The 16,889-nt window shown below is 42.7% G+C and overlaps 1 protein-coding gene across 3 annotated transcripts in view; it reads left to right on the forward strand.

The window, feature by feature from the left end:
• SHPRH (SNF2 histone linker PHD RING helicase) overlaps positions 1-12,913 on the forward strand; it is a 746,219-nt gene extending 733,306 nt beyond the window's left edge. For all 3 annotated transcript variants that reach the window (XM_069235239.1, XM_069235238.1, XM_069235240.1), the window contains exon 30: positions 1,705-12,913. In XM_069235239.1, coding sequence (XP_069091340.1) covers positions 1,705-1,801 — 97 coding nt within the window. In that variant the 3' untranslated portion in view covers positions 1,802-12,913. The remainder of the gene's footprint in view (positions 1-1,704) is intronic.
• The last annotated feature ends 3,976 nt before the right edge of the window (positions 12,914-16,889 follow it).

Here is a 16,889-nt window from a genome sequence, read left to right on the forward strand (position 1 = left end):
CACCCCATAATTAGACAACACACATGTCTCTGCCTGATCTCTTCAAGCAGGTTATTAGTTCACTGGTCCGCCAACAAGAGGAATTAGTGGAAAAGTCCATTTACTAAAAAATATCTAGAGACTATATGGCGGTCACTTAGGTGTGCAGATAAATCGTGCAAGCATAGATAGATTTTCAACATCTGTTTCACAGATATGGCAGATTATTCATATACAGATGGAACCTAGTGCAGCAAAAACAATCTCCAAGTACTGCCAAAAACCTCCTAGTTCGCAGCTTGGAAAATAGGGTGCGCCCGTATTCGTCATTCTGCAAAATGCATTAAAGATTGCAAACCTCTTATGCTTGTATTATTTTACACTTTGAAAACACATGTTAACCACTGCCAAATGTAATGTGATGTAGTGGGATCTTTTTTAACCTATTACTTTTCAAGCACAGGAGTAATTTTCTAAGAGCATGCACTTCATACGTCACAGCTTTCATGTCATATGCCAAAAGCCTGCAGTTATTTTCCTTGTTTCCAATTTGGCATTGCAATCTGTGCACCCTGATACCAATTCTTTCCAGATTTCTTAGTGACAACAAAAGTTTGATTCATGCTCTATAAGACTAATCTGTGCCACTTAAATATGGTTTTGAAAAGACCTGTGTGGTCTTCTAAGCTCAGGACGTTTGCCTGCTGGCCTGCCAAGGTCAGCGGAGGCAATGTGCTTCACTCACCTGGTGGAGGACCGCTCACTATATTTAGAGATGCCTGCCTACCTAGGGTCTCCTGCCAAGGTCAGCGGAAGCAATGTGCTTCACTCGCCTGGTGGAGGACCGCTCACTATATTTAGAGATACCTGCCTACCTAGGGTCTCCTGCCAAGGTCAGCGGAGGCAATGTGCTTCACTCGCCTGGTGGAGGACCGCTCACTATATTTAGAGATGCCTGCCTACCTAGGGTCTCCCTGCTTTGAGTGGAGCCACTGGCTTTTTCGTTTGATGCACTCACTTGACAAAGTATTTTGTTGAAAAAAAAAGGCAGGAGTTTGTTCTTGGATAACAAAATAACTATGGTCTCACCGTGCAGGGAGTTTCTACCTGCATGTCCGGGGCCATTGTGAAATGTTCCTTTCCTGGATCACCATGTATTGCATGGCGATCCCGGTTAGGGAAAACTAATGATGGTCGCCCTCCCCTAAATAGGGCAGGCGACAATCAACTTACTGCCCATGTGACGGAAGGGTCGTCAGGTGAGTGATTACTGACGGCAGAGCCAGCTCAGTTTCTGCCGCCCGAAATCCAGCGGTTACCCACCTCTAAGTGAAGCAAGGGGAACTGCAGGTTTTGTAAAACGAATGCAGTTACACTAACCTCTAAATAACAACCGTATTTCCTGCTATTGAATTTCAACACACTCGCAGTACATTTTCATGGGCCTACTTTAGTAATCATTGTACGTTGAATGTCTTAGTAGAAAGTTTATGTGGGTAGTCATTTCTGGGTAGCCTGTAATATCCTGCTACACCCATATGCTTTTTTGACCATTTTTATGTTGGTAACGTTACACCAGTATCTATGTAGAGGATGTTGCTGCATCTAAATGCATCAGATGAATTTCATTGTAGTTGTAAAAGTATAATAAATAAATATACAGCCTATTCTTTACCTGCTAGACATAAATCTTAGATTAATCAGGTTAATTCTGTTCTGTTACAGCCACACCAGCTCATCTATGAAGCAGTCAGAAGTCTCAGTTTTGACAGTTGCTGATCTGGCAGACCTTTTCACAGCAGAAACTGAAGATCTTGGTTAAAGCAGGATTTCGAACATTATATAACTGAAATGTGTACATGTGGACATGGATATGTTTCATGTAATAACCATTGAATTGCACAAACACATTTAGTCCTTATGAAACACATGGTTCTCCTAAATTCTTTTTCTGTTTATGAATTTTTAGTTCGGTGTGTTGCCTCAAAGCTTTTCTGAAAACCTAAAAATCAACAAATTGTCCAAATAATGCTTGTGTTTTGGCCTCTGTACATATTCCTTTGCACCACTTTTCCAGTGCTTCCTTTTTTTCCTGTTTTAGGCGAGGATCCGGCAACTGCGCACCCGTGCATGTCTTGCTGCCACAAGTGATGGTTTTGGCCTTTTACATGTATTTCCCTCCCCCCAAGTGTTTTATTGCACTTTAGTATTTCCTATTTGGTTAGTTTCTTTTTTTTCATTTATAACGATTCATTTTGCACTTCTAGACTTTCACACAAAGACCATTGAAAGGAGTCTCTTTTAATATTCTGTTGGATGTACACACTTGGCATGTGTGAGAGCAGAACCTGGGTTGGGCCTGTTTTCTGCCTTTGCAAAGATAGATCCCATCCCATTAATACTGTTCAAGTTTTAAGTCTGTCTTCCTTGAGAGTTTGTAAGTCACTAAAAGACTGTTATTACTGTATTGTTTTTAGAGCACAAATTATCCCTTAGAACATAATAGCCATTCTGACATATTACAAAAAAACTACCCTGCCTTCTCCTGATGCACTGACTCGTGCTGGTCACGTTAATTTCTGACATTAACTCCTGCAACACCTTGTATGTCACAGGAAATTCACTAGAGCATTTATTGCAGTCCAAACACATGCAACAAGACTCAAGCATAGTCTGTTTCATCACAGCCATCTCCCACGCCTTCAAATTCCTACACTCGCAACCAGTCAAGCAGTAATCCTTATTAAGGCTATAGTGAATAGTCCAGAAAAGGTAGGTTACCTGATGTATGCTGATGAAACACAACTAAATATATGAATCTTCATGAACAGTATGATCACCGACCAGTTATGACCGGCCTCAATCATATACAACAAAGGATGCAGAGAAGTTGGCAATCTCGAAAACTGATGTTTTGGTTTAAGAGGCTGTTGTTTTTTCTCTTGTGCTATTGCGAAGGGGTCTCCAATACTGCCTTTAAATACTGTGTATAATCAGTGAGCCACCTTCAGTAACTATCTTCTGATAGAGACTTCATGCTGAAAATTCCTCACCTTTAAAATATTACCCAACCATCAGACTAGATCCAGAAATGTCAGCAGTACCTCTGAACCCAGGAAGGTTGTGCCTTGTGGCTCTGCAGAGATGTTATCCCGCTCCAGAAATAACAAGTAGGGCCTATATGGGCACCTCTTCCATGCACGTATGTCAGTCCCTGCCTTTCCACGCCACTAGATGTGGATCCGGAGTTCCTTTTGTGTCTCTTAGAGACTTTTTAACTCAAACATTTTCTCAGTATGCAAGAGATGTCCCCCCCCCAAAAGCAACAGGTTTTAAGCCATGTAGGGACTGTCTCAAACAAATATCTGTAATGGAACCCCATCAGTCATGCCTGTGGTGGTTTGGGTCGAGCCTCAACTCCAAGGGTTGCAACAACTGCGTGCCGATGAGCCTTAAAGCTGTTAGGTACAGTAAGACAAAACTTTAGGTCTCCAAGCACAAAAAGACTCCTCTTTGGGGCCACTCCAAGTCACCATTTGTGTCTGAGGTTTGATCCCCATCACGTTCCTGCTTCCGGAGTTGCAGGAGCCACTTGAGAGGCAGGTCTTCAAAGAAGCACTAGAAACTGAAGCGGGACTCTGCTCCCTGACATTGCCTGAGCAGGGGCGGCACTTTTCTTCTCAATCTTGTCTCTAAAGTCAGCTGATTTTGTAGCCGATCCCACTACTCATGCTTGCACAACTTGATTTTTCTGGGCCGAATGCCACAGAACCTCAGATCGAAGAGTTATGCAGATCGTTACCGAATCCTTGTGGCTCGTCTACGGGCCTCAAGGAGCCTAAAAGCCTCCTGTCTGGGATACTACTGGTGGGTTCGCCCTCTGGGCCAGTTGGACCCTCCAAGCCGATCCTGCCTCTGGCTCCACATCCTACCGCACTTTAAACCCCGCTGATTGTGCCAATTACTGCTGCTTTGACTCCAGTGCCAACTCCATGGACGCCGGAGGACAAGGACCTGATCATTCTCTCTGACGTTGAGTCAGTGCTTATCTGACATTGACCCCAGTTGCTCCCAGAACCACCCAAGGTGACTTCTCCCTCACTGGTCTTACCACCCCCACAAAGGGAGGTACCACACACCTTTTGGGACAAAGTCCGATAGTGATTATAACTTCAGTGATGAGTTCGCCCAACCCCAACTTCAAGACAATTGCTATGAGGCATTATAGGAGGCTAATGGCATAATTTCCTCCTCGGAGATAGCTCTTTTTTCTCCCCCAGACTATCAGTCTGCCTTTTACACCATAGTGTTACGTAGGGCAGCCAAATTTCTCGTCCTCCAGCTCTTCCCACCTTTGAGATCAAAACAAATGTGCTAATGGAAGTCTTTCAACCAGGATAGACTTCTTCTGAGCCCCATTTTCCATTTAACCAGGCACCAATGGTCACCTTGTAGGGGCTTTGGCAAAACCTTGTTCTGGCCTCCAAGTTAATAAACAGATTTCCAGGTGCCAATGCCCTGCTTCAGGCAACCCTCTTTTTCTCTTGCAGCACCCTTCACACTGGAGCCTTGTGATGCAAGCCTATTTCAGCCAGTCTCATCCGAACGCGTTCCCCTACACTCCCCCTGACATGGAATCAGAGCAGGTGGAAATGTTTGACAAACATATTTTCTTCCACCTGTCTGGCCCTCTGATCTGTTAATGCCCGCTGCTTAGTTGGACGCTACTCCCAAGCTTCTTGAGATTCAGTGGAGCGAGTCCCCTCTAGTGTACCTTAAAACCTTAGAGCTATCCTTGGTCAGGCAATCCAAAATGGTTGTGATGCATCCAAGTTCACAATTTGTTGTGGCTTGGTCGCCACTTATTACATTGGGCATGCCATAGGCACCAGTGTTGCCATTTGCCCACATGTGTGGCTGCAATCTACTGGGTTCTCTGACAATGTCCACTCCTCCTTGATGGACATGTCCTTTGAAGGGACTCCTCTTTTCGGGGTCAAGGTTGATTCCATTCTCAAGCGTCTAAGGAGACCAGGGCTGCAGCTCGCTTTCTGGGCCTCTCCGCCCCTCCTCGCCAGCTGCAACAGTTCACCCCCTCATTTTGTGTTTTTGGCTGAGGCACCCCTCCCCAACAGCCTGCCCAGCTTTTTCAGGGCACTCTGCAGTTTTGCTGTCATGCCTGAGGTGCCCATCATGCACGTGGCCAAGATCATTCAGCATGCTGGCCAGGCCACCACCCTTTTGCAGCCCTCCTGATAGTTTTCAGGGGTTATGCCTTAACCCTTCCCCACCACATCTTTCACCATCCCCCACAAAAAGTGATGTAGGACCATTTCTACATTTTGCGGCAGGAAGCGCAAGCGATTTTGCCAAAGGGGCTATCGAGAGGGTGCCAGAACCAGTAGTAGGCATGGTTGTAATTCCAACTACTTTCTGGGGCGCAGGAAGGATGGAGCCTTCAGCCTATTTTAGATCAGTACCTTCCTCTGGAAGAAGTGCAGAATGCTTACCCTGGCCAGGGTTTTGTCTGCTTTTGACCCTGGAGACTGGATGGTGACGTTGGAGCCTTAAGGTATTTTAATATTCCTAAGCTACCGGCGCATCGGCACTAAATGCAGTTCGTGATGGGATAGAAGCATTTTCCCTTCGCTGTGTTCCCCTTTGGTCTCACTAGTGCCCCTCTAGTGTTCTTGTAATGGCAGTACTCCTTCAGAGGTTTAGGATACCAGTCTTCCCCTACCTCAACGACTGGCTGTTGAAGGCAGGCTTGCCTCAAGTAGTTGTCAACCACCTCCAGACCATAGTGAACATGCAGTCATCTTTGAGGTTCACGATCAACGTGCCGAAATCACACTTGACTCCCCTTCATTGCCTTTCCTCTGTAAAAGAGAGTCCAGGACATTCCTTCTATGATCCTGATCTTTCAGTGAGGTCGTCTGTGAAGCTGCTGGGACTGATGGCCTGCTAGTCGAACAAGCTAGTTGACTTATGTATAGTGGAGAAGTGTGGCACAATGGTTAGAGTGGCAGACCCTGATGCAGAGATTTGGTCCGGGACCATGGTTCAAGTCCTACCTCAGTGGGTCTTGGGCTCAATTCCCTTGGACCAGATAATTCTCGCCACGGTGCCTAATCTAATTAACGGGTCCCACTCTGTAACTCTGGGCAATAGCTTACTTAATCTCCACAACGGCCCTCACAGTGCTTGGATGCTTGGCTTCACCCTGGGGCTGTCCAGGAGTGGGTGCCTCACAGGGAAAAGCCAGGAGGGGTTCCACAGAGGTATGCGTACAGTGCCTTGAGACCCTAACGGGTGAGTAGTGCGCTATACAAGTGCAAACGTTTACAGTTTCTTCAGGCTTCCCAGTAGGCCCACATCAAGACAACCTCATTGACTATATTTAGATTTCAGTTAGACTGCAAAAGATTTGTGGTTGGTGGACTGTGATAGGGTCAGTGGCATATCCCTCTACCTTCTCGATCCAAAGCTGACAGTGGTAACCAGTGTATCACTTCTGGGTTGGGGCAGCCATCAGGGAGAGGTTGAGATCTGGGGCCTCTAGTCTCTGGCAGAGTTGTACCTCCACATCACACTTTTGGAGCAGAAGGCCATCTGCTTGGCATTGAAAGCCTTCCTTCTGTCTATCAAGGTACAGTTGCTCATTGACAACATCACTGCCATGTAGTACTGCAATTAACAGGGTGGGGTGGGGTCACAGACCCTGTGCCAGGAGGCCATGCATCTCTGGAAATGGATAGACCACCAAGGAATTTCCCTGGTGTTGAACCACCTAACAGGAGGGTTTAATGTGTGGGCAGACAAGCTCAGCCATCGACGCCTAGTAGATCACAAATGGCAGTTAAACCGAGGGGTAGTGTTTGTTCTCTCCTGCCCATGAGGAGGACTTTGGCTCGATCTGTTCACCACCACCGAGAACATGCAAAGTCAATGCTTCTGTGCATTGGAGATTCCAAAGCGTCCCTTGGTTGGAGACAAGTTCCACCACAAGTGAATCGTGGGACTCCTGTATGCCTTCTCACTGATACCACTCCTGCTTGGAGTTCTCTAGAACAGAACAGACTGGGCCCAAGACATCCTAGTGGTTCTGGTTTGGGCACAGAGTGTATGGTATCCAGATTTCTTAGGCTTGCGTATATGTCCTCCAATCAGGCTACCCCTCTGGAAGGATCTGCTGTTGTAGCAACAGGGTAGGGTTCTTCACCTTGTCCTTCGCACTCAAGCTTGAAGATTGAGCAACGACAGCTGAACACCTTCACCCTTCTCCAAAGGCAATTGATGTCATCTTGGCAGCCAGGTGTTCCTCATTGAAACCTATATACGCTTGTTGTTGGGACAGATTTGTGAATTATCTGACATTCTTTTGCTTATGTCTCTTGCCCAGCCAAGCTTTGCCTTGGGAATAGGGAAGGGTTATCTTTGTGCCTTCCTACTACGGTTGCTTAATCAGCCGTTGTTATTTAATTCACCTGTTGTGATGAGATTTTTTTAAAGGGCTGCAACATGTTTCCCCATTTTCGCTTTCCCATGTCCCAGTGAGACCTAAATTTAGTCCTGACTTATCTGATGTGCACTGTGTTCGAGCCACTACACAGTTACCCTTTATGGTTCCTTAATATCAAGACTGTGTCCTCATCGCCATCACTTCAGCTCAGCATTAGTGAGCTCTAGGGTCTTTGTTGTCAGTTCACCATATACTTGCTTCTTCCCGGACAAACTGGTTTTGCAGACTTGGGCATCCTTTCTGCCGAAAGTTGTAACGCTGTTCTGGGTTGGTCAAGCCATCACCCTGCCAGATTCTATGCTCCGCCTCACCCCTCTGATGAGAAGAAGATTACATCACTTGGCCCTCAAGAGAGCTTTGAGCTTCTACATAGATCATACCAAAGAACACCAGTTAGACGATCAGCTCTTTATGGGATTCTCTGGAGCGAAAAAGGCAAGGCAGTGCAGAAGAGAAACATCTAAAGATCTGCTATGCACTGTCTAAAAAGCACCCTTCAAAAGGACTTTGTGCTCATTCTACCACAGACAAATCTGCTACCACTGCCTTAGCATGCTGAGTCCCTATTCTAGACATTTGCCAGGCAGCTACATTGGCGTCCCTTCATATGTTCTCTAAACACTATTGTCAGGACAGTCAGGTTTACTGAGAGTGGCATTTTACCCACTTAGTCCTGCAGGACTTTCTGATTTGAGTCCACTCATAGTTCCACCTCCAAATAGGTACTTCTTTGGTATCTATTCAGAAGGTGAAGAATCTGCAGCTAGAAATCTTTGTTACTTACCTTCTCTAATGCTTTTTCTGGTAGAAATTCTGTCTAGCATCAGATTCTTCACCAACCCTGCCAATCTCCCTGTTCTGTGATTGGACTCTATTCATTAATAAGATCCCAAGTCTAGGGATTTGCACACTGTCTACCAATTTGCTTTTGGGGCTCTGCATCTGGGGACATGGACAGCTTGAAACCAACTGACATCAGTGTGCATAGTGTCTATATAGGTCTCGCATCACATCATTTCCGGAGAGGAATGGCATCCGTGCAAAGCCACAAGGTGCCATGTAGAGGTACTACAGAAAAGTTTCTAGATCTAGTCTGACGTCTGGGGAATTTTCAAAATATAAGAGAGCATCTACCAAAAAGAGCATTACAGAAGGTAAATAAATTGTTCACTCGAGTCTGAACAGTACAAACCAGATAAAAATATCACTTTATTTCAAAAATGTACTTTTATCCAATTGAAAAAACATTTTTGCTAGATTTTTTTTTAGCTTTTCATTTTTTATTTGCACAAGCTGTGTAAATGAAAAAAGTCAATGGAAAGAAACATAAAAGTGCTATTTTAAAGATTTTAAAATTTGCTCCCAAAACTCCACAGTGGAGCAGCCCACTCACACCACTGGCTCCCTGATCTGCCCTGGCGAGCTACGCAAGCTGACAAATATCCCACCTCCCATCTTTTGAGGCTTGTATTCCTGATGCGCTTGCTTGCAACTATTCCTGACAAGACCTCTCTTCATACAGCTCGTCCTCTTCCTCAAGGTGGATGCAGAGTTGTTGCGTGCTGCCTCTAACAAAAGGCACCCTAAAGTTGTGGCCTGCCCACCAATGATGACATCAGCAAGCCTCCTCCTTTTTGCACCACCCCAAAAACAAATAACGAAAGGAAAACTGTAGACAGAAAAATTTGGACGTCACATTAACGAAACATAAACTAACATTTATTTTTTTGCCTTAAACACTATTTCTGCAAACTTTTTAAGAACTTTGAACTTTACAGATAGCATATTAATCTAAAACAATTATGTGTTCTGCTGAAAAACTGACAACAGAAAGAATGCAATTTATAACATTACAAGAATACAAAGTAATAAAGAAAAAAAAACTATTTGGACATGAATTTACTTGAAAATAGCTTTGCAGTGACTAACGGAAATCAGATCTAATCAAGACAAAGCCATATCACTAAAGGAGTTAAACTTATTTCAACATTTATATACACTTTGAAAAAAGAATGCAAAGCCAACCATTATTAGAGGACTATTCAGCAGAATTGACAACTACTTAACCACCATGCTGTATCCATATACAGTCTACAACGGCAAAAAATGATACAAAACACCTGGCAAACAATAATATTAAAACAATATCACCTTAAATAAGGAAATCTCCCCCACATAACTGAATCCCTCACAGATTATGAAGGAGATCTATTATTTGATTCAGGCAAAATTAGTCTTGATAATCTAAAAAACCTTTTCAGTATTTCTATTCAGTTTATGCTACACACAGATTAACTTTACTGCCTGAAATTGGGTCACTTCCCACTACTTCAAGACAATGAAGCAAACCAATAAATGCAATGTAATGTGTGACAAGATAAGTACAGGAGCAAATACCAGAGACATCAGATCCATCATAACAATGTCTGAAAATAAAGATACCACAGAAAGAGCCTTTGTTAAAAATGCAGAAACCTGACTACAAAATAGGAATCTCCATTTTTTTTTTAACATCACCTATAAACTATAATCGCTCTCAGGTACAAATCAGTAATTATTGGCTGGAACAAGATTCTTACAAGAGCCATTTAAAATAGTATAGAGTCAGGTGGATTTCCCCTGAAAAAAATAGCCATAGCACAAGAAAAACTACAGTTCAGAAATTCGTCAACCACAGTATTTCATCAAGCAATATCAGTTAAATGTCAGAACGCAAACATTTATAATCCATCAACCTCTCACTGGTGTCACAAACAAAACTATTTTAAGCATTGAAGAAAATGAAATACCACCAAAAAATAAAATTATCAAATAAAACTTTTCCTGAGCTGCTACAAAATATACCAATTTAAACAAAATTCTTCCATTGCAATATATAAGTCCAAATGAATATCCCTGGACAAACAACATTGTCAGTGTTCTTATGTCATTTGAAATGTATCCAAAACCTAATCCTCCAGAATATAAAAAGAGTTGTTTCATGATATATTCTGATTCATAATAAAACCTACACTGTTAAAAGTTAAGTTACATACCAAATAAAACTCAGATTCACAACGAAGGTAAAGATAATTAATCTCAGTTGCAAATATGCATACATTTCATAATTCACAAAAGTTCTACTATTTTGTTTCTTTATTCAGAAAATTCCTTCACAATTTATGGGTGGGTCTGAGAGCTAAGTATAAGATACAATTTGAGATGGGTTACTGAATGAAGTAGATTTTCACATTGGAATTCTGAGGAATATCATGGACAACTTGTGCTTTGTTCTCATAAAAACACTGTCACTCAGAATCCCCATTATTGACACTTACCCTTCTGTAATTCTGTATTTTCTTGTCAGCCCCACTGGCTGTTTCCAATTTCCCTAGTTTTAGTCTAGAGGGACTCAGGGTAGCTATCTGCCAGATGTGAAGCTAAGATAGTAACTGGTTAGCACTGCTCTTGTTTGAAAATAGTCCTTCCATGGTTTATTGAGGGAATTGTTGGTTTTAAGACCAATACTGAGAAGAAGCTCCGCAAGCCCTTTCTTTGAATGTCCTTGTACAGCTTCCATTTAACAAGTATCTGTAGAAGCCACTGGTATCAAGTCTAAATTCAGACATTTTTATAGCGCTGGGCAGTTTTCAATAGAACTTCATAGGGCTCTGCCTGCCTTTTGCTTCAACCTTCCAAAGTGGTCCAGAAAGCACCAATATTATGGATTGATCGTACAAAGAATATAGGGCCAGATGTAGCAAAGGTTTTTCCCCATTCTGTGTCTATGGGAAAAAGTGTTTGTACATATGGCCCATAGTTAGTTGATTCTTCTATGAAGAGTGACGTTTGAGTCCTCCTAAAAGGTTTAGCACAGTCTTTGTTGCTCTTCTGTGGAAACAGTTGATGACCAATAGCACCTTATATCTAGTAATACTTCTCACATTGCCTTTTGGTATATCCTTAAAAAATGTACACGGCAAGCAATCCGTGTCTTGGCATGGTAAAAATACACGTTTCAGTTGTTTGTATTAAGAGGAACATTGACTTGATTCAGGTCATAAATATCTGTTGTATTGGTGGAAAACTAACTTCCTACTTCTTCCTTCATCTGCCTTGTGCTGATTTTGCTAGGGGAATTTTGTGTTAAATTTACCTTTTTGTTAGATGTGGTATCTGGTGGTCCTTAATAAAATTAGCTTGTATATAGATAACCATATGAAGATTTGAAGAGAAGTTCATATTTTAATTGAGATTGACAAAACAGAGAAAAGGGACAAATGTTTACAAAAATTCAAACTTCAGAGCTCCAACTTGGATCTCACATTTATAGGACCCTTAAATGTTAGTCACTATCTACCCAATGAAGACTGTGTAAGCAGTTGGTGCCCATGGAAAATGTATGATGTTCATTCTACATTATTAGCATGCATTATATAGTTTGCTTCTGCTCAAAATATATGTGTATGTAATTAAAAATTAATACTAATTTGAACATAATTAAGTGGCACACCACATTTACTGTACGTTTTAAAATGTACTCAGTCATGTTGGCATTCCTGATAAAAGTGTGTTTATTGCCTGTTTGTTTGAAGGTAATTGCAGTTTACTCAATCTCTTTTTTTTGCTTCTATCACATTCTTAAGTCTTGCTGAAGTGCTTCTAAAGTGCCGAACCTTACCTACCTTCATCCACATATTCTGAGCTCTTACTTCTGTGTATGAGACTTTACAGGTGAAGGACTTTGATAATCATCCCTTCAAGCAGTAGCTACAGCTGAATGATTTTGCATTCCGAAATGTACTTTTAATATTGTTTTATTTATAAGAAAACAATCTGTATACATTTTCAACACTAGCATTTTGGTCAAATCAGAAATGGCAGCTACACTTCAAATCCCTACCAAAAGAATGCAAACTAATCATTTGCATGATAGGTTCCATTTTAGGGTTTTAGAATGAGGTGTACTATTACAGGAATCTAATCTTTTCAGTGATGCAAATGAAAGTGTTTGGAAAACTGAGTGCAATAATCATGATTACTGTTCCTGCATCAGGTGTTTTATTTTTTAGTGATTTGTGGTAAATGGTGGGCATAAGGCGAGGTAGAAATAAGCAATGTAGAACATTTACTGTGTAAAGAATATACCTTGGAATCTCTCAAATCCTTTATGAAGAGCAAGTTTGTTTCTTCCAAATGTTACAATTGTGTAATTATTATTTAACACTTTTGTGCACAGCAGGTCAGTTAAAAAAGAAAACATTTCTGTAAGGGTTTATTGCTTGACCAAAATGTTTCCAGTCCTTTCACCCTTGCATGTTTTATAATGTTATGTAAACTCACGTTGTAATGTCTGGTAATTTCTGTAAATATTGACTTACGTTTTTTTTAACAAGTGTTTGTAAAAGGAGAAACTTATAAACTGTTTACCACTTTTTATGTTGTAGACCTTTTATTTCTTTTTTAGGTATTTTGTATTTGTATCCTTACTGTACATTAAGGATCATGTTACATGCAAGCTGTTTCTTCTAAGAGGACTTTTGTTTCACAAAACACTGCCCTGACCAAGGTGGCAGAGGGGAACAATAGTAGCCCCGGAAATTACAAAGCATGATTTCTTTTAGCTATAAAAACAAAACATTGCTGTGTGGTTTCTTGCCTCACTAGCAGCATGCCTACCCCTATATGACTTGAACAAATACAGAGAACCATAATATGTTATGATGCTGTTTTAAGAAGATTAATGAGGACTGAGGTTCTTAAAGTCAGATATATCTAAACAAATCAAATTTAGAACTTTTCTCCAACACATTCAAATAAACAGAGACAACTCTAAAAGCAGATAGGTGTTAAATAATCTAGGTCTCCTTTCTGTATTTGGGTTCTGTGAAACACTAAATCTTGAGAGAACGAAAGATCACAACTGTCTTCCAGGGTTCTTCATACTTCCTCTCCAAAGTGGTCTCTGACCGTCATTCCGAAAGGATAATTTTTTTCTCTCTCCACAGTAAATTCAATGTTCTAGGCATATGTGGCTGTAAATACACATGCTTAGCATAACCCTGCCTTCTAGTGTTGTGCTTGGAAGTGTGCAAGTTGTTTTTCTTCAAATAAACTTTTTTAAGTCGTAAGGTAAAGAGGTTCCTCATCTTGCTGGTAATGCGTATGAGCTTCAACTCCATTGTTAGATTGTTTTCTTTCACTGTCTGGTTCGGATGTGTGCTCCTCTGCTCCACTTTGATGCAGTCATCGATTACTTTCATAAATATTATCATCATTGTTTCGATCACATATCTTTCAGTTTACAGTAATTGACTGAATCAATGTTGAATTCTTCTGGGCGACTCGAGTCGACTGCGGCCCACTTGGGTCTTCGCCCTTCGTGGTGAGATTCCTTTCCTCTTCAACGTTCCCTACACCCTCGTTGCCACACCAAGTTTCCACGCACCAATCTCCACCATGTCTTTAACTTGTCACTTCCCCCCAGCAAAAGGAAGCGACCTGTGAGGCCTGCAGGTCTTTCCGTTCAAAGAAAATGCTTAGGGATCAAATAGTTCGCTGTTTAAATATGTCTCGATTCAGCGCCTACGAAAAATCAGACCTCTTCGGTTCAGAAGACCCAGAACAGGAGGCACAAGCCCATCCATCCGTGGTTGACGGCGGCTCTTCTCCTGAAGTCAGCTCCAGTGCTGACATGGAGACTCAAGATATCGTTCCAGGGAAATCTTTAAGTACTGTGCCTCTCCCATACTTCTGCATGCCTCTACAAAGAGTCTGCCTACCCCTGATTGATCAGACACTATTGTTAGGCCACCACTGCCTTTGGGTCATGAACAACGTAGACAGGCTGTTTCGGATACGCCCAGCCTCAGCTCTGTGCCAAAAAGACAGCATAGCCAACATTTTGCCGACCCGAAGCCCGCTCCTTCAGACTCCAGCAAACCCTCGGAGCCTAAGACTTAGGCTTTGAAACACCAGTCAGCCTCCCCATTTAAAAAGTTGGCCTAGGAGCCAAAACCACCAGTGCCAAAAATGTTGATGTCGAAACCCACATCAGAGCTGAAAACATACTGACAAAAGCACATAATGATACACCCGAACACTGGCGGTATCATTGCAAAACCACTTTCTTTAGGGATACAACTGACAAAAAGACAGTTATCATTTGAAGAAGCCTTGGAAGTTCCCATTCCTGCAAAGAAAAATAAAAGGAAAGATAAGGCCACCAGTCCTTTGCACATCAGCCCACTATCAGTGCCTACTGTGCACCACACTCCATCACCACCTTTTTCGCCTATTCATGCCACAACAGACTCATCCCAAGGTTCCCTACATTTCATACATGAGGGATGGAGGGAACGATGATCAATTTTCCATTCCACCGCAGGATGATCCGTGGGATTCGTATGATGCAGATCCACCAGCAGATATGGACCCAGAGCTATATCCAGCCAATCCCTTCCCCCTGACAAAATTACCACTTACTATGACCTCATGGGTAGGGCGGCAACATTCCACAAGGTTCCTTTACATACTGAGCCTTTAAATTATGATTTTTTTATTCAAAACACTACTCAATGTTTAGCACAATATCTCCAACGTTAAAAGGAATGCTCAGACACACACATACAGAAAGTTTTTAATGATCTTTTTAGGGCCAGGGTCATCACACCCACTGCAGATAAAAATTACAAACCATCACCTGTAGACCCTACATATATCAAAGGCAGCTTCCCACTGATTCCCTAGTTGTGGCCACAGTGCATAGGAGGGCTAACTCTCAAACATCTGGTGATGCACTGGCTAAGGAGAGCAAGAAAATAGACACAGCAGGTAAAAGGGTTGCTGCACAGTCTGCTAATCTTTGGGGAATTGCAAACTCCATTGGCACGTTATGACCGGGCCCACTGGGATGAGATGGACGAGATCCTTCACCATCTTCCAGAAGAACACAAAATGAGAGCTTATCAAATTGTCTCTGAGGGAAACCTCACATCCAATACCACTATTTGCTGTGCCCTAAATGCTGTAAGACAGCAGCTAGAGTGGTAGATACCAGTGTTCTCCTAAGAAGAAATGCCTGGCCACAGGTCTTAGGTTTCAAACCTTAGATTCAAAAGAATCTCCAGGCTCTCCCTTTTGACGGGGAACACCTTTTTGGTCCCCAGGTTGAAACCCTCCTGCAAAAGATTAAAAAGGGAAATAAAACAGCTAAGGCCATGGGTCCTCGCATCGCCATCGCAAAGTGAATCCTTGCACCATTCCTCTTATCTCAGAGGATCGAAAACCACCTCCCTGTGAGCCTCCACCACCTACCAACATCCCCAGGCACAGACCACCTCTTCCAGAGGATTATACTGAGGCTCTTATAGGTGCAACAATTCCAAGGGAAGAGGCAAGAAGGGTTTCACCAAACCCTCTGCCACTATCAATATACCCTAACCTACCAATCAAGATGGATAGCCTACCCCAATGCCACCCGGATCCTATTCTTCCAGATGCATATTCCTCTCTTTTAGCCTTCATCAGCAAGTAACATTGAAGGCCGTTATGTGTCTCCTCATATGGCTTCATAATAGCCATAGTACCTCATGTCAGGCTCAACATGTGTCTGTTGCAAGCATGCTTAGCCCGCCAATGGTCTTAAGTGGAGGGATCAACTGGAGGATCTAGTGCTGGTCGGCTGTCAGGTTTGCCACACTCTGCCATGGTAGAACACCAAAAATGTGCTAAAAGGATGGCCTTTCTTGGAACCCGTGCTGCAGAGACTGATAACAACGGACGTCGCTCTCACGGGCTCGGGAGCTCATTCACAAAAAGATCCCACTGTCCAGGGACGCTAGGCAGCTAGACCCTCAGCCAGAAACATCTCCATATTAATCACCTGGAGTTGCTAGCTGTTAATCTAGCGCTAGAAGCCTTCCTTCCTCACCTCATTGTCAAGACAGTCTTGATCAAAACAGACCACTTGACTGCCATGTACTATCTCCAAAAGCAGGGGGAGCACCAGGTCCCCTCAGCTCTCTCACCTAGCCCAGACTATTTGGAAATGGGCTCTCCAACATTCACCTGTTAGCGGAATACCTGCCAGGTGTAGACAATCTTTGCAGATCTCCTCAGCAGGGGTGCCAACAAGTCCATGAATAGGAGCTCTATCCCCAAGACCTCCTCCCATATGTCCGGAGTTGGGGTCACCCAAAAATGGTCTTTTTTTCCACAGCAGAAAACTAAAAATGCCCACACTTTGCCTCCAGGTTTTCACACCCATAGTCCAAGGGCAATGCTCTATGGATGAGTTATTTGCGTACACTTTTCCACCTCTCCCACTGCTTCCGTTTGTGGTTTACAAATTTCAGCAGACATCTCTCACCCTCATCCTAGTAGCTCCTACATGGGCACAACAACTATG

Source organism: Pleurodeles waltl, chromosome 5 (assembly GCF_031143425.1).
Source record: "Pleurodeles waltl isolate 20211129_DDA chromosome 5, aPleWal1.hap1.20221129, whole genome shotgun sequence".
NCBI lineage: Eukaryota > Metazoa > Chordata > Amphibia > Caudata > Salamandridae > Pleurodeles > Pleurodeles waltl.